The sequence below is a fragment of the Aptenodytes forsteri genome, unplaced genomic scaffold (genome assembly GCF_000699145.1).
Source record: "Aptenodytes forsteri isolate BGI_AS27 unplaced genomic scaffold, ASM69914v1 Scaffold977, whole genome shotgun sequence".
Classification (NCBI taxonomy): domain Eukaryota; kingdom Metazoa; phylum Chordata; class Aves; order Sphenisciformes; family Spheniscidae; genus Aptenodytes; species Aptenodytes forsteri.
The window spans coordinates 44,363-62,368 of NW_008795012.1; the positions used below are offsets into that span (position 1 = coordinate 44,363).

The 18,006-nt window shown below is 37.6% G+C and overlaps 1 protein-coding gene across 1 annotated transcript; it reads left to right on the top strand.

Annotated features, from left to right (window-relative positions):
• Window positions 1-695: 695 nt before the first annotated feature.
• ATRIP (ATR interacting protein) lies at window positions 696-13,201 on the top strand. Its single transcript, XM_009275551.2, has 12 exons — window positions 696-1,012; window positions 2,566-2,736; window positions 3,396-3,511; window positions 3,813-3,973; window positions 5,424-5,519; window positions 6,310-6,439; window positions 7,631-8,350; window positions 8,990-9,132; window positions 9,748-9,839; window positions 10,752-10,835; window positions 11,107-11,356; window positions 12,711-13,201. Exons 1-12 carry the CDS (start codon window positions 953-955, stop codon window positions 12,776-12,778), a joined length of 2,091 nt encoding a protein of 696 aa, XP_009273826.1. The 5' UTR covers window positions 696-952; the 3' UTR covers window positions 12,779-13,201.
• The last annotated feature ends 4,805 nt before the right edge of the window (window positions 13,202-18,006 follow it).

An 18,006-nucleotide genomic window follows, 5' to 3' on the forward strand; every position in this document is an offset into this window, starting at 1 on the left:
TGCGCGCGTTTGCCTGGGCAGTCCGGTCTCGGGTCAAAGGCGATGCGGTTGATGCTGTCACCCGGGTTCCTGAAGCCGCCCTGCGCTACCAAACTGCTTGGGAAAACGTTTGCTGTCCCCTTAGGAATTGCTGCTGGTTACCCCATCCGGCCATCGGAACGTCATGGCGGTACGCCGAGTGTTTGCGGAGCTCGTTAAGATTCCGAGAAATAACGTCCAGGCAGTCACGTAGCATTAAGCTAACAGTGCTGGGGACCTGTTCTCTGGTGATGTCTGTGGTAACGCTCACCTGTGACGTTGATACTGCATCTTAAACGTGATAAATAAAACAAACGAGTTTCGTAAACTTTTAACATGCTTTAAGTATCGTTTCCAGTATCGTGCATGTTGGCTACCAGCCTTTTTTTTTTTTTCCCTAACCGTTAACTTTCACGAGTAAATGCATAATATGTCTCATATTAACAGTTGATTTTCAGGTTTACTTTGAAAACGCATACAGGATACAGGGTTTTGTTCGTAATTAAGTACAGGGGGCTTAAATCCTGTAAGTATGTTTTAGCAATGCTAACATTTGTAATTTCTCCGGGTAAAAAAAGTTTTCAGTTAACCCTTATCTGCGCAGGGTGCGTTAACTAAAATTATCTTGCAGGAAATGCTTGTGTTTACTGTGGGTCACCTTAACCGTTTTAAGATACTAGAAATGTTTGGGGGGAGGGTTTTCTTCTCTGTTTTAAGGATTGATGCACAAGCTCTAAAAAAGTTACCGTGGCGATTAGAGGCGTGCAATTTACCTGTTTGTAGCAACAGTATAAACATTAGGATATTCAGACATATGTGATGGCAAATAACAAAATCTTGATGTTGAGTCATCAGTGATGTACATGCATCGTCCGTGCTTCAGAACAGATCGTGGCTTTTTTCTGCAACAGGAAGCAGTACGGAAGATAGTCTGATGAGAGATGCATTCCAGTTCGAAGTACTGCAAACACAGCACGAAGAAATTAAACAGAAGGTTAGCAATATCTTCCCCTCCCCTCTAAATATCACATTTTTTGATAGGGCTAACTGAAAGGTGGGATAAGTTCGGTTCCAAGTATTTCATTCTAATCAAGTTGATTAGTAATCTTTGAAATCCATGGATCTATTAAAAGCGTCATACTAGAAACAGCTCTAGTAATATTAAGAGTGAGAGCAATGTTTTATTTCTTGGTCATTTCAGATTAGCAAATGCTAATTTGTCAGTTTTACTAGTTTCCTATCAAATCGATTCTCCTCTGTCCTGTCAGCTAGTCAGCAAGGGTTGTTTTGTGCAACTTAAAGATTTGAGAAAGTAAAGTGACTTTTAGGTTTTGTTACGTTACTTTACCTTCTGATGATCCTTATGGAACGATACTACGGGGAAAAAATAGATGTGGAAAAGTAAGAAAGGTACAAATGCCCGTACCAAGTCCATTTTTTTTTTTTTTTTTGGCAGACAGCTTAGGAAGAATATAAGACCTGAGCAAGTTTATGATGATATTTTACCAGAATAGTCTTTTAGCCTCTGGTAAAATTTCACGTAGGTACTTCCTGATCCAGAAATATTATACGTGTATTTAATAGTCTATAGTGTATTTTTTTAAACGCTTGTGTATTTGGGTTTGGATACCTTTTAGCGTGAAAGAGGTCCGCAGCTTAACAACACATTGTGTCAGGAAATTTCTTCTTTGATTTTATTTTGAACTTTGCACCTAGTGATTTTCAGTGGATGGGTCTTGGCTGTTATGAGAAGCAGTAAACAAGGAATAACTTGTGCATAGCATTCACACCTCGATAGACCTTTGTTTCCTCACAGTTGTGCTTTCTCCCAGATGGGATTGTCCTACTCCATTTACCTTTCTCTCGTCACCCTTACCTCTGTTCTCTGAATCTTTCCCAGCTCTATTATATCCTTCTTTATTGGGGAAGCTCCTACCTGTACACCATGTTCAACATGGGGGTAAACCATAATTTTACATAGTGGTATAGAGGTGTCTTTCTGCTTTTTTTCTCCGTGTTTTTCCGAGTAACTCATTTATTATCTCTCCAAAGTCTTGTCTCTGAGTGGTGATGGCTGTTCAGAAAGTATTAGAGACTATATGTGTCGTGAAGATACTGTCTGGGGGTGGTAGCTTGTCTTAGGACAGTGTGCTTGTTGGCTGCCGTGCTAGATGAAATACTATAATTAAATTATCATTGTTATCATCCAAACAATGAATAAATTATTGATGTGCATGACTAGAATACTTTTCAAAAAAAGAACATAATCACAGAGAAAGGGAAAGAGAAGAATGGTCTCTGACAGATACCGGGACGGTATATGAAGACGTGCCTTTGCTGTCATTTTATAATTCTGTTAGAGAAAACAGTAGCTGAGCCTGATTTAATCAGGATAAGATGAGAAGCAACATTGCAGAATTTCTGAACTGGGTTACAGGAACATTTTTCTCCCTAGAAAATATAAATATACCTCATTTTCAACCACATAATGATACAAATACATACTTTGGTTATATACTTCCTTTAATGGAATTCATCTGTTTGCAGCTGAAAGAAATGCAGGATGAAATTCTTACTAAAAATGGAGAAATTAAAATTTTGCGTGACTCAATGCAGCAGATGGAGTATGCTATGGAGGAACAGAAAAGATCATACATGCTATTGGAACAGCAAAAATCTCAGACCTTAAGTGAAAAAGAGAAGGAGTTCTCCAAAAAGGTTTGTAAACGTGTCAATTACCTGCACATCACATGCAGAAACCAATTTTATGACTTAATGATGTCACAGACCATCTAGTCAAAGGAAGAACATTTGTGTGAAATTTCCAAACGATGTATGCTTTTATTTTCTTACCTAGAAGAAAGCATTTGTAAGAACTTGCTGAGCGTTTTCTTCTGCCAAAATAAAAGAATAAAATTCAAGTGGTAGAGGTTTTCATTTACTTGTTGCTTTTTTTTTTACACAATCCTGAGAACATTAAAATTGGAATGTATTTTAAAATGGAAAAAAGCGACAGAATGTGCTTTATGACTCTGATCAGACTGCTGTTCCTGTTGCAGTCATCTTTCTGAAAGCCCTGAAGAGGACAGTGTCTGCTTTTGTCCTGTTTACTCTGCTGTTATTGGCCTCACTGTAGTCATGCTCTGCGTGGCACTTGGTCTGTCTGAACAAGTCATATGCTTCTTGCCTGAAATTTTGACACTTGGGTCTAAGTAGTATTAATTGGACTAGCATACATAAAAATGGAGATCTTATGCAGAGTTCACAGTAAGTAGATGGTAATCTTGAAATCTTATGGTAATCCTAGTTGCTCTGCAGTTATAACACCTCTAAATTATTCGGTAACAGTAAAACTGTCTTTTTAATTCCTCTTTCAGTTACTGTCATTACAGTCAGAGTTGCAGTTCAAAGATGCAGAAATGAATGAATTAAGAACGCGACTTCAGAATTGTGAAAGAAATAAACATGTTACTCAAATGGTTTTAACGCCAAGGTAGGAGTTTCAGAAAATGAATTTGTTTTCCTTTTTACAACATGTGTGTTTAAACTATTAAAGAGGTTTTCTTTCTTCATGTAACTCTTAGCTCTGTTGTCTTTAAAAAATACAACCAAAAAAGGCAGTTGACCTCTATGGAATTTGCTCAAAAAGAGCCTTCCTTGTATCTGTGACAGAAATGCAGAGTTTATAGTGAAGTACCTTTAAAACATCAGTTTAAATAGATCCTTGTTTATTGTTTAATAAAATAATTACAAAAGAAATACTGATTCATCGAAGTGTTTGATTTTTATTTTAGCCCTAAAAAGAATTTTGCAATACAAGTGAAATCAGAAGGATGTTCTCCACAGCCTGGAAAAAGATCTTTTCCTACAAAGGAATCCTTTGGTGCTGAAATGTCCACTAGACCATCGTGTTCTTCAGGAAATTTGATTGCCCCGACTACTTCAATCAAAGAAGGTAAACCCATATACAACTTGCAACATTTTTAGCTGCATATGAACCTTCTATGCATATGAATTAAGCATATGCATAGATAAGGATTTTTGTACTATGTGACTGAACAGTTTCAGTAAGTTCACTGTAGAGAAAAACAAGTATTTGTTTTATTTTGGTTTTGCTTAGATTTCTTTCCATTTTGTACCAATTGGCGTTAAATAGCTGTTAAATAGTTGAAATCTGCATCAAGATCATTTTAATTCCTACCTTGGTAATGCCTATATACCAGATGCCAAGATGTCAACAATGAAGCGGCTATTGGCCGTAATGAAAAACTTACGTTTATTATGTGATGAACTAAAATATCCAAATTGTTAATCTGCCTTTCTCATTGAATAAAGAAGAACAGGAAATAATTTGCCTATTTCTTGAATTAGTCCGCTAGTCAGCTAATGCATTTCTTGTATTCTTGTGGTTTTGGCTTTAAAGCTGACCTTTTTGGGGATTTTGTTTTAAAGGGCACATATTTAGCCATATTGAAAGAAGCAACTGAAACAGTATACTCATTTCCTCTTTTATGTGTAGGGCAGTAATTCTCACAAAATTGTATCTTGAATCTCACTGAGTAAAGCTTAGGAAATTAATATATGCATGTATTTGAAGATTGCTGTAATACGAAACAAAAATGGTGTTTTTTTTATAGCAGCTGACTGCCATGTTTCCAATAGGAAATAATAAATGGAAGAAACTTGGGTATCATCAACTAATCCTTACAGTAAGAGTCATGAAAAATCTGAGATGTTACTGTCAGTTCCAGTATTCAATCTGAAACTGTATGGGCAGTATGAACTCCATCAAAAAGAAAAATACAGTAGCCTTAAAGCATTAGTATTGCTATTTTTTCAGCCTCCTGACTGTTTGTTATGGTAACAACACTTAATATGCCTCTTTGTTTGAAAAACACACTTGATTATTTGTCTTCTGAACCCTGCAAGGCTTTGGCTTCAGTTTGGCTAGTAATTGTGACATATATAGATGATTGAAAGATTATGAAATGCTCTTCTTTTTTTTTCTTTTTTTTTTTTTTTTTTAAAAAAATTAGAATTTTATGTTGATTTTTAACTAACGTAGTCATGTAAATCTCTGCTAGTAGTGCGAATTCAACTTAAGGTATTGTTTTTTTCTAAAAGAAAAGTTGAGAGCAATAGCACTGAACAATCTGTGGAACATCTGACAGTAAAGGTGAAATTTTACTCACTTTTCTAATTTATTTTGGGGAGCAATTCTACTTGCATCACAGCTCAACTATTGTTTGATGTATCTGAGTTACACAAGACAAATGCTTTTTACTGGTCTACTCTGTTTACTTATTATATAACAGCTATGGCTAACTGAATGTGTATAAAGGATAGGTACAGATATATAAGCAATGTAGCTCTGATGTTAGGCTCATAATTACTGTTTGTTTTAGACAGTAAGATAACCCATCCTGAAGTTTTACCTGTGAAGCATGAAGCAATGGGAAAAAACGGTTCCTACAACTCTGTACCTAAACGAAACGCACAAGGTAACTTACTTCTGTTAATACAGAAATAGCGAGCGTTTCTGAGGAACAGCTCAGATGCCTTTACTAAGCAGCGTCATGCTGAGGAGCCTGCTACGTACAATGCCACTGCACAGAATAGTGGTGTTCTGCTAGTCGCTTTTTGCTTTGAATGTTGTGATTTTGCAGTAAAACATTTCAGATTATATTATTATCTTGTATCCTAACAACATTCTTATGTTGTTATTCTATTTAAGAAAAAAGTTTGCCTGGGTTTTGCTTTATGGAAGGATATGGGTGAAGAGGCATCTTATTACAAGGCTGGCTTTTTCAGTATTAATATATTATGCTTTTTATTGTAAACCTATATAAAACCAGGAAAAATGTGCTTTTTTTTTTTTTAAAATGAAGGTAAAAACAATAAAGCAACATTTACAACAGTCAACACCAGGAAGTCTTCAGGGTACTATTTTATTTCCAATTCAGAATAGAATTGCATCATATAATTTTAATGTCTGGACTGGAACAAGTCATCAGGGTGGTTGGGATATACGATCATTTGGCTCGAGCTATTTTGCTAATATGGGATTGTAATTAAAATATCTCTAAATACAATTTGGTTAATATTTAAATCGTATCTTAATTTTTCTGAAAATCATTCTCTTGTAGAGAAAGAAGATTTGTAATGAACAAATTATTTTGAGGTTGAGAGCACTATATATAAGGCTAATCTTTTCAAATATTAATTTTTTGTTGTGGTTGATGTTGCAGTTGATGGTAAAGCTACTCCAAAGACAATTATGTATCCTTTCAGGTTCTATCTTACTAAATGCACTGATGAAGCAGCCCATTGTCCCTGGGTCATTACTAGGACTCTGCCATCTTCTTAGCAGTAACTCTGAGCCTCTACCTGGAGCTGTATTGCAGCCTAACGGTTTGGATACGTAAGTTTTATTTTTTTGTTAAACTGTATCTGACTGTTCTTAGTATAGTGGCATTCTCTGTAATAAGAAATGCTTATCCATGTAGGACAGCTCATTCCTTGTGTTAAATGCTGTTTTTCTTAGGCCATTTAATGCAAAATTTGGAACATCATTCTGCATCTTTAATTATTAATCTTTGATTATCATAGATACTAAACAGTGGAACAACACTAAGAGATAAACTGGGTTAATTATATATTAGGGGAAGGCACAGAAACATGTTTTGTAAAACCTGGGAGTGACTGTTAGCAGCTGCTGATGTTAACCACTTAAGGACATAAAACTTCCGTTGCAATGAGGGAAGCATATAAACATGATCATGAGTTAAGTGGGAAGAAAATGTTGGAAATGTGATCAAAAGAACAGTAAGCTTTATATCTTCAAAGTCTAAACTATGTTCAATTTGCAAAGTACAATTTATGTGGAATTTTCAAAGATATATTTATAGTGACTGGTAAATAATTTTAAATATGAATATTGGATATAAATTATAATTGTTTTTCACTTTAAAGAATTAGACTGTAGCTCCTGAAATACCTTTGCTTTTCTGATATGTTATTTTATTAGTAATTCTTGTGTTTTGTGGGTTCATAGCAAGGCTCACGTCTCATTGCCCTTGCCATTTATGCAAGTAGAGGTGGCGCGTTTGGCCTTTGTAGCTGCAGTTTGACTAGTTAATAGCTGAACTCTCTCTCTCCCCTCCTCTCTCTCATCTCTGGCCAAGAAAATAATTTTTTATTGTTGTTGTAGTCCTTCAAAGGCCCCTACATATTACAGATCAGTAATGTACAGATACTCGTTCTTCCCAGAAGCTACCAAATAACATCAGGGGAAGATAAGAATATATGACAGGTTATCAAAAGCATGAAACCAGGAAGCCAATGTTTGAAATGTAGTTTCAGACAATGGCTTATAGTGAGCTGCTGAAGTTACTCAGCTGTAAGCTCTGACTACTTTCACAAGACCTAGGAATGCTTTGAAATTGCTCTTCCATGCAGGTATCAAGGAGTAGGATTTTTTTCCCCCCAATTTATGTTTTTACTACTCTAGCCTTTCTATTATTTTATTCAGAATATGGATAACTCAGATTTCAACTATGTTCTCTGCCTTTTCTTCTGAAGTATTTCCCTTCTTTTAATTTTATTTGGATAGGAAGTCCACACAACTACCCAGCAGCAGGACAGCTCAAGAAGAAATTGCTCCTCTTGTATCCCTGCGAGAAGCTCAAAAACTTGCAATAACAGGATTGAACTTGATTGCTATGGATGAAGGATTATCTGAAGGAAGCCCAACAGAAAGCCGGAGAGAGTTCTTGCACCTCACACGCTGCAAGATCCGAGGTGCCGTGCATCTCTTGCCCTTGGTAGAACACCATATTGGTGCATACTGTCAAGCGGTACAACTGGCGGACAAGTCACTAAATGGTTCTTGTGGAAACCATTCAGCTGCTTCTTCCAGAACCAACACAAATATGGTGTCAAGTAAGGAGGACTTCAGGTTGTCTCTTGAAGAAACTACAGTTATATCACTGGGTATTCTTTACTATTTGGTGTTTTATAGCTGGGACGTTGTCCACACGTTGCTATCTACTGAAGTGGAAAAAAGTTCTGCTGCTGGAGATGAACAGGTTTCCAAGATGGACAAAAATGCATTGTGTGATAATAAAGAAGACACCAGAACGCAAGGAGGGCTGCCTGTACCTCCACAGGATGCTCCCAATAATGATCGAGCTCAACATTCTTTGTTTAAAAAGCTGCTTCAGGTTTTAGCTTTTTCTGCTGCAAGAGGCTCCCAGACTGATAGTATACTGAACCAAAGCCTAAAAGTTTTGGTGAAATTAGCTGAAAATTCAACAATGGACTTGCTAATAAAGTAAGTCAGTAATAGCTTTAAAATTATTTCAGACTCTGCTGTTTAGCAGTTTTCATTCTCTGTTGAAACTAATTTGTGCAGATAACAGTAGAAGTTTTGACATGTATGAGAGAATATCACATTTCTCAGAGAAGCAGTTGAGGATCTTTCTACTGCCTTTGCTGCTAATGAATGTGATAATCGCCCCCGATCAGTAACAAGATTTGCTTATGATGTTTACATGAGGCAGATGCTGTTGCCTCATTGCATAGCTGTCACTTGAAAGTGAGAAAACTTCTTAAGGCCATATGCAGTTGATCAGAATATCTGTAACATTCATTTTGGGATTTTTGCAATTGCTGGGAGATGCGTAAGGAACGAAAGCACAGGGTCTCATTCTGGTAGGTAAAATGCCACTCTCAAAAGTGAGACATTTCATTTGCTAATGGCCTAATATACACAACCATAGAATGAATTGCAGACTGACTGCCAAATGTAACAGAGTATGTTTTTCAGTATACTTTGTATTTATGACACGTAAGTTGAGATCAGGTATGTTCTGAATGGCTAAAAAGGCACAAATTACGATGCTGTGTACAAGAAAGTGCATTTTCAACTTGTCAGTGCATTTCCCATTTCTAACTGAGTTTTCTTTTGAAGTTTTCAGCACTTACTGAGTAGCCAGATACTACTCCGTTGTCTGTGTCCGGAGACCCCTTTGCCTGCTGTCCTTTTGACTGTGAGACTGTTGTCTATTCTTGCTCAACACCACATGGTGGTTGCTCAACTTTGTTCTCGTTCAGGTAAAAGACCGCGTAACACAGAGAACTGTTATCAGTTGAATGTTAGTTAGCATGAGTAAGTAATGCAAACAGGCCTTGCTCCAAGGTGTTAAAACCCCAAAAGGCAAAAAGCCTGCTATGTTACCTGAAAACTTGTTTCCTAGTGCAGTGTTTCAGTTCTTGTTTGAAGAGTATTTTGTCTTGTGGTGTCTCTCTACATACAGAGCTTTTGATACCCATGTGGATTTTTAAAACTACTTTCCAGATTAATGTTTATTATATTAAACGTTGATGAGGAAAAAAGGGCTTTTGAGGAGTTTTGAAGTTTAATTTATCTGTGCCCATGACACTGTTGAGTTTAGGGATTCCCATACTCTGCATGACAAATAGTCTTTGTCCAGTTCCTTATGAATGAAGTAGGACAGTATTGCCACAAATGCATAGATAAAGTTTAGGGATACTAGTTTCTTCAGCACTGCTTAAGATGTCTGAAGTAAAGCAAGAAGTTGAGCCTGTATCATGAGTCCCAGGATAGCACTCTACGTATTTTCTGAAATGTTTTCTTGTGTGACAAAATTAAATTTTGTCATAAACAATTGACTAATTGGGAAAATAACAAAGTTATCTCTATTTCAGACACCTGCCTTCTTCTTGCACTGTATATGTATATTACATCAAGACCAGATAAATCAGCATCTGAAATGCTTTGGCTTCAGCTGGAACAAGAGGTAACCACAGCTGTTTGCTCATATGCTTTTTCCTGCTATTTCCAGCTGGGGGAGTGGGAGGAGCAGGGCAATGCACAAATTGTCCGAAAACAAGTTCTTTCTCCAGCTGAAAGTATTGGCTTGCAGTAAGGGATTACATTGATTTTTAAGAGTAGCTGCTTGAAACTGAATCAGTAACTATTTTTAAAGAGAACATCAGTTGTAACAGTCATAGTTAAGTCACCAAAAAAGCAAGAGAGATCCTAGGATGGCTGTAAATTTTCAACACTAAGTTCTATTTTGCTTTTAGATCGATAGAGGAGTAAAAGGAAGCAAGATCTATGATTAATTTTTATTATATTAATTACTTCTGAACTGTATCTTATGAGTTATTACATATAAAAGGCAGTCTGTACCGACTTAGGATTATATTCATTGTATTCAGTGGAAATGCTAGCTTGCTGTGTAATAGTCATGAGTATATATAGGAAGAATAACTTTTGAACTCCATTTTGTATTGTTTGTACTGACAGTGGTGACTTGTTTGAGGTTCTACTATTTGCTCCACTTCTGCTCTCATTTGAAAGAATTTTGAACCATTTTCATTATCCCCCTACCTACATTTTTATATAAAGTGTAAACATATTATTTGTATGCAGTGAATTAAGGCCCACTGCACCTCGTTAGCCTTTCTCATCAGAAAGTTGAAAAGGTTTCTGTGCAAGGCAAATTCTATGTCTGTAAAGTTTTACAGGGAAAAAACTTTAACAATTTTTTGGGGTAAAAAAGATCAACTGTTAAGAAAAAAACAAGAATGTTTGAAACTAGTAATGAAATATCATTTCTACCTCCCTTTATTTGCAGCTTAATTGTTTGATAATTCTGCAGAACCCTAGTACTCATTATAATGCAATCTGCGTGTTTTTGTAATAGACAGTTAGACTCCTGACAAGGTGTATGCGGTGTTCCAGTCCAGCGGTTTTATTACCTGGTACAGACTGCCAATGTAATCTTGAGGTACGTCACTACAGTGGCTGAGTTTAATCTACTGAGAACTTAAAGGTACTCAATGCTGAAATAGCTTTTTGCCCTTTTTTTAGCTACAATGAAACAGAAGTGTACTGTACTTTAAAGGATGCCACCTTCTAAGAACCTTGCTTTTGCTTGCTAGAAAATATTCTGAAATTTGGAAGTTTGAAGAGATTAATTAGTAAAGTTCATAACGAAACAAGTTTTCCGCTAGTATAATTTTACTTTGTGTATTGAGGCACTTTTTTTCCTCTTGCAGGTGGTTAAGGCACTAATTATAATGTTACATAGACAGTGGATGAAGATTAGAAGATCTGAGAACAGCTTGTGTGCATATAAGGAACAAATTATTCAGTTTTTACGGGATGCTGTTTTACTCTTACACAGCCTATCTCAGAAAGATAAACTGTTTCATGAACACTGTTTGGAAGTTCTCCATCAATATGACCAAGCCATGCCGGGCATAAGAGCCATTCTCAAAAAGACTCAAAAATTGAGTGCCTGTGAAGGTAAAACAAGTCAAATGATAATGTTGGCTTTTTTCCATGCTGTAGAAATAGAAATTCCACTTCTGTCCCTTTCCACATTTAACAAGTACCATGTACCAAATACCATGGATGTTTGCTGCTCAGACCTCTGAAGGCAGTCCATAGTCTAGTGCTGCTCCATCTTCATTATACTGAATCACTACTCTACTATTCTTCTTTAATAGTTTTAGCTTCTTCTTCTCTCCATAGAAATACGCCCCACTATCCAATCAAACAAAATCCTATACCCCAGCTCTCTTCAGTAGAACAATCATCTGTACTATGCGTTATTTAAAACAAACAAAAATCATTATTCCAAGTCTCCAACTAGCATTCCACCTTCTCTCTGCAATTGTTTCTTTCCCCCCCTGCATCTTTAACATCTCTCTCCCCCTACCCCCAACCTTCCTCCATGACCCCAAAAGCTCCTCTAGCCCATGTCCATCCGGACTTGCCCCTTGCTTTGCACACTTCTGGTGTCCATTTCCTAGAGAGAGCTAATCACGTGAAATTCTCTCCCCTCCTTGTACCTTGATGCCATTTCTTCGTTCACTTGTGGTATTATTTACATGCATGTTGTAGAGCTGATGTGAAGATTGTGCTCTTATGTCAGTATGTGGTTTGCTACAAGATACCAGACAAGGCATCTGATCTTACTCAGAACTGGAGTGATAAATCCTTCGTTGTTTGTGTACGTATTGCATCAGTAAGGCAGGTCATGCAAGCATGCCACTATTAGTTACAGTGACTTTTCTGGAGATGCTAAACAGTGTGCCATGTATTTGTTCTATTCCGATTGCTTAGAGTGTCCTGAGGTTTTTCTAGAACTTTGCCTAACACTGTCTAGTTATGCTTGGGAATGGACCAAAACAGTGTAACAGCTTGTGATTTTGGGGATGGTGGTGCACATGTGTGCTTGCAAACCTGCAGTTAGCATTCAGGTTCTTCCTTTAAAACACAAAATACTATGCTTTTGTCCTAGTGGCTTTTTAAAATTAGTTAACAAAAATGAGGTTTTAAACTTAATAAGTAGTCAGAACTAGTTGTAAAATAACAAAGTGCCCTTTACTGTTTTTCCACTAATAGCTAAATTTAATTCACTGTCCAAGATAGTTCTCTCCTTTAATACCTAAAAAGGCATTAAAGAAAAGAGGGGGAGAAATTTGTATGACAAAAAGCACATTTAAAGACCTGTTTGCATTGAACCTTGAAAAGGGAGATTTGCTGTAGCCTTCTACAGTCAGAATGTTTTAAAATGCAAACAGATACCCGCTATAATTATACTATATCAAGTAGAAAAATGACTCTCTGAAACATGATTTTGTTGTTGTTGCAGAGCTGATTTTGGACGAATTGTATCCTCCTGAGCCAGAAGCAGAAGACCAAGGAATGGACTCCAGCTAGCTAACATCTAGCAAGGATCTCTGTCCTTCCTCATCTAAATCATAATAATCATTGCCAGTGTAAATCTGAAATTTAAATAATCTATTTTATTAAGTGATAATCTAAGGGTTGCACTCAAATGCAGCACAACTAAGACACATTTCTTTGTTGTGATTATTTTATTTAAGTGCCATCTAAATGTAGCTGAAAGCAAAGAAATTCTGATGTAAGAATTATACTGCAATGTACTGTTTTGCTGTGCAAAACCACTCAATGGCTTATGACTCATTCTGTTTATGAATTTCATCCTTTATGAAATCGCTGTGAATGGAATGGAAATTTCACTATTGTGTTCTCCATTTTACTGTGACTACAGCTGAATTTATGATGCTGAATGCGCTGAGACGTTTGGGATCACTGAGTTCATATGAAAGTCTTTTGAACATATTTGTTTCTCTTGCAGCTGTAACACTTTCTTGCTTGACTTCCAAAGTTTTCATGTTAATATTAGTAAACAGTACTGCAATTTTAAAAACCTTTCTAGAAATAACTTCTAGTTGGCAGTTCAGTTCTGAGCAAGAAATTTGAAGCCTTGTGATGATCACCTGAGTTCACTCATTTTTCTCAGTTTCATGAATCTGCTGGAAGTGTAACTATTGAGATGCCAAAACAAAAAAATACTTATTTTTTTAAAAAGTTACCTTAGAGTAAGATGGTAATGTTGAGGAGAGCATTGTGTCTTACTAGGCAAGAGAAGGATATTTAAATGTGTACAGAATGACTGGTGGTTTTTTTGGTTGTAGTATCTGGATGAGCACTGCAGTGAAGATGAATGAGCATCTCATTCCTAGGATACAGCACTGATGATTGGAGGAAGAACTGTTGCTATACCCTTTCAAGTGTGTATGATTATCAGCTGTAGGTATCAGCTGAACCTTAGACCCTAAAAAGGGAAGCACGAGTACTACTAAAAGGAGCCTACAGACTTGTATTTTTAAGTAATTTAGAAAGCTTTTTTCATTTTTTGACAGATACTTTATTCAGAACAAGCCTGGCTCCAGGGACCAGGAGGAGAGAGAGTACTACAGTGGGAAGGAAGCCCTTGGAAAATTGGGAAACATCCAGTTCTCTGGTCATAACCCAAAAAGGCTGTGTCCTGCCCTGGTGTGCCTGGGCAGAGCCCCACTCCAGTGTGCTGAACAAGCTCTTGACTTGGCTTTCACTTTTGAAGAGAACTTTCCCAGAAACCGCTATGCAGGAATAACCAGTGTAATAATCCAGCATCTCCCTAGGGCCAAAGCTCCTAGGTACAAAGCTTCACTCCTTCCTCCCACAACACAGCCTAGGGATAAGCCTCCTCCTCTTTGAGCAACAGCTGGCAGAACTCCACCAGGCATAGCCTGTTCGTTTCTGTAAAAAACAAGCTGCCAGCTGCTCTTCTCAGTAACAGGCTTCAAGTCCCTTGTAGCATTGGAGAACTGCCATTTTCCTGGTTAAATGCAGCAAGGAAGGATGCACAGGCACATACAGCAAAGCCTGAGTCCATGTATGCTTGCATGGTAACTACCGTAGAACTGCCACCAGGACACTGGACAAGACATGCTACAGAAGTTTCAGCATGACAAACCATTTGACTTGTCCACTTTAAAACAACAAAACAAAACCACAACAAGCCAACACAGCACTTCCTGGCCTTTAGGATTAGAGAGAAGAGCTTGAGAACGTCAGTTAAAAGCCCCTTCCTTACTCAAAACCAAAATAAACATTAAGATAATTCTTTAAAAATAGCCCTATGAACAGTGGTAAAGCACTATCTGGCAGTTAGCCTGCTGTGAGTGGCAAACTTAGAGCTGTCCTAACAAAGATATCATAGTCACAATATCCCAAAATGCAATGACCTGCCACCACTTTTCAACTGCTCTATACCGATCTCGCCACCTAATTTCTCTAAACATAATTTGAGTTTATAGAGATAAGATGCATTTAAACCCCTTCTTTGGGTGAACAGACCACATGAACTGTTAAGAGGAGTTTGGACAAAAAACAGTTAAGGAATCCCAAAATGATGAAGCAGTCCAGTTATAAAAACTTGTTTAAAAAATTCCTGGCCTCATCTAAAGGGTGTGTGTATGGCAACTTGGTAAAAGGGAGAAGTGTATTACTGCTAAACTTTATATAAACAGAAGTGTTATCTGTGGGAAAAAATGCTAGGAGAATACCCCTAACTGTTCTCTTCTGGCACTGCATCGCCTCCCATCCACTCACTCTTAACAGACAACACCCTAACATGTATACATCTACACTGTTTTCTTCCCACTTTAAAGTGGTATAGCCCAGGCTATATACAAACAAGCCCCAAACCACACCTTCACTGGTAGAAATGACAGTAACGCCATGGTATTATGAAATTAAACCATAGCTTTTAAAAATGAAGGCATTTTCTGTAACTGAAAAGTGAACGCTCCTAATGAAAAATGAGGCAGACATAGGTATACTTACAGAACTGCCGTAATTCATTAAGTCATTTACAGTGACCAATCTTCTGTAGTAATTCATTATTTAAGTCATTTACAGTGACCAATCTTCTGTCAGAATTATTGCAAGATTGTACTGACCTTCAGTAATTCTTCCCTTTTTACATTCTCTTGGGATTTTTTTCTTGGGATTAAAGATATCCAATCATATATGTAACAGCTGATGATCCCCTGGAAAAAACTGAAGCATTTTTACAGATTACGGAGCCACCGGTTTACTATCTTCGTGACCTAAAAATAACAGAACTGAGACTGTTCTCATCAGACACTCCCTGAAGAACTCACAGCATAGCAGCTCTTTTTTCAAGGCCAGTTTGCATTTTCCCCAACGTGTTATAGATAAGCTGTGCCTCTATTAACCGAGAAAAGGAATTTACTCTGGCATCAAGCACAGTCACAGGACCGAATAACAAAGTATTGAGCAACAACAAAAAGCACTAGGCATTTTCTATACGTGATTATCACATTCCTCAGTCAGGAGCAGCCACCCATCTGTTTTCTTGCCCATGGGAATGGCAACTCAAGTCTCCCCTTTGCTGAAAGCTGAGCTAAGTATAGCTGGCTTTTTCCTCCTCAATGAACTGTACTGAGCAGACAGGACTAAAGCTAGGCAGGAGCTGGATGAAGAAAGCAATCACCTCTACTAGCTTATCCATTACTCAAGCAACTTTATGCAAAAAGGAGGATGATAGCCTTGCTGACTTGTATTTTAAGGTCTACTGACACTACCCCTTGAACGGTTGCAGCGCAGGAGGAGGTATCATTGCATTGCTAAGCATTTTCCTGTGGTGATTCAAGGATCTGAGGTATTGCATGGATTCAGACACACAGCAGTTTATTTCTACTAAAGCTATGTACAGAGATAAAGTAAATGATGCTTCATTGACTAAAATATTTAGGGAAATTGCACAGGTAACACCTTATTTTCTACAACTCATAGAATCATTGACTAGTTGAGGTTGGAAGGGGCCTCTGTATGTCATTTAGTCCAGCCCCCGATCAAAGCAAACTTCCACAGACAAGACAAACAACTGTTTTGTGTCATGTCAGGCCTCAAAACACATTTTTATAAACCAAGCTGTAATAGGTGAAGATGGCAAATACAAAATACCTCATCATGTAGCATGCAACATCTGGCCTGAGTTCTTCTTATTCATATTAATCCCACTAGTGTGAACTACTGCTTAAGAAAATGTAGCCTGTGCTAGACTATTAGAACAGTAAGTTATTTTAACCATTGAATAATGGTTTTTTTGTTACAGTAATATTATTTATGGTTATATTAATTAAGGTCAAATGCAGGAGTTCCGATCTGCCTGTGTAAAGACTGTGTATTTGCTGTGAATGTAGTAGCAAATGCAAACATTTACAGTATATATATTACAGTATATGTTAACAGTATATACTGTTAAAAATAAAAACTATATATCATTGATTATAATTTAGCAGAACGATAAGAAAAGGCGGTCTGTGAGCTTTATAAAGACCTACAAACCCACTGTGGCTGAAGTTTATCAAAATGCTTCCAAGAGTGAGGGCCAACACGTTCAGTATGAAGTTTAACTGCAAGCAGCTAGCAATGTGCTGAGCACCCTGTCCCTGCAGCAGGTACGTATAGCTCACCGTGGACTAATCTTAAAAGTTTTAGTCCTAAAGCTTGTAAGTGAAATAGTGCTCTGAATAGCTGCTCAAGTGGTAACCTGCTTTTGAAAATACCTAGAGGAAACAGTTTATTTTCATATTGGTTATTATATTCCAACCACATAACTGCAGAGTCTCCTAACAGAGATAACATGGAACAGTAATTTTTTGTCTATGCATTAGTCATATTGTAGGTTGGTATTTTGAGAATGTAGCTGAACAATCTGTTTTGCTAAAGACCTTCTTTACAGCACAGCTGTGCTGCGACACCTGTCCAGCAGTCTGTAAAGCAGATCCTACCTGATTCCAGGGCCAAAGTAACATCAGAGAGTGAACCACGAAAACCAACTGCAGGAGCAAGAAACGTTAGAATGAAAAGTCCCCAGTAACCGATTTAAAAGTTATTTTGACTGCAGTAAGGGAAATGGGCTATCAGAGGTTAATTTATACACATCTTGAGCTGTTCTTCACTCTAGTGAAACTCAGTGAAACAGCCACCCGACTTGTCGGTTTGCAGGAGAGGAGGGACAGCACTGAGACGGAAATGGCATCACTTCCGAACCCGCACAGCATGCCGCAGCCCCAGGGGAACTAGAGAGGGCCCATGCCTCACCACGCCAGGCAGAGCCTCCTCGCTACCCAGTATTGACAAAAGTAGTTAGTTGTGTCTCAAACCTAAAGAAATCACTTTACAACAGAAGGACATCATTTATAACATGGCTAACTCACCCTTAGTGGAGACTGCCATAAAAAGATGAAGCAGAAGAGACTACTCCATCAATACAGATACCTGTGCTCTTGAAAGGATGAAATAACTTATTTTCTTCAGCTTTATCTCACCTCTAACAGGTTTAACTTGGGTACTTTTTTTCCCTCCAATACAGCTTGCTTAAAAGCTGTAAATCTGACCAGGTTCCTACGATGCAGGCTATGCTAACAAGTAGATGAGGTCAAATAGTAACCAGAGGGAAAAAATAGGCCCAAAACCACTGGCTAAAGCAAACCTGGCAATTTTCATACATGCCTAGATATGATACTAAGTTTCCATACTTGGGGGGGGAGGGGGGGGGGTGT

Coding starts and splice junctions, on each gene's coding strand:
- ATRIP (XM_009275551.2), top strand. CDS start 953: ATGAGAGATGCATTCCAGTTCGAAGTACTGCAAACACAGCACGAAGAA. Junction 3,512..3,812: donor CAAATGGTTTTAACGCCAAG/GTAGGAGTTTCA, acceptor TTTTTATTTTAG/CCCTAAAAAGAATTTTGCAA. Junction 8,351..8,989: donor ACAATGGACTTGCTAATAAA/GTAAGTCAGTAA, acceptor TTTCTTTTGAAG/TTTTCAGCACTTACTGAGTA.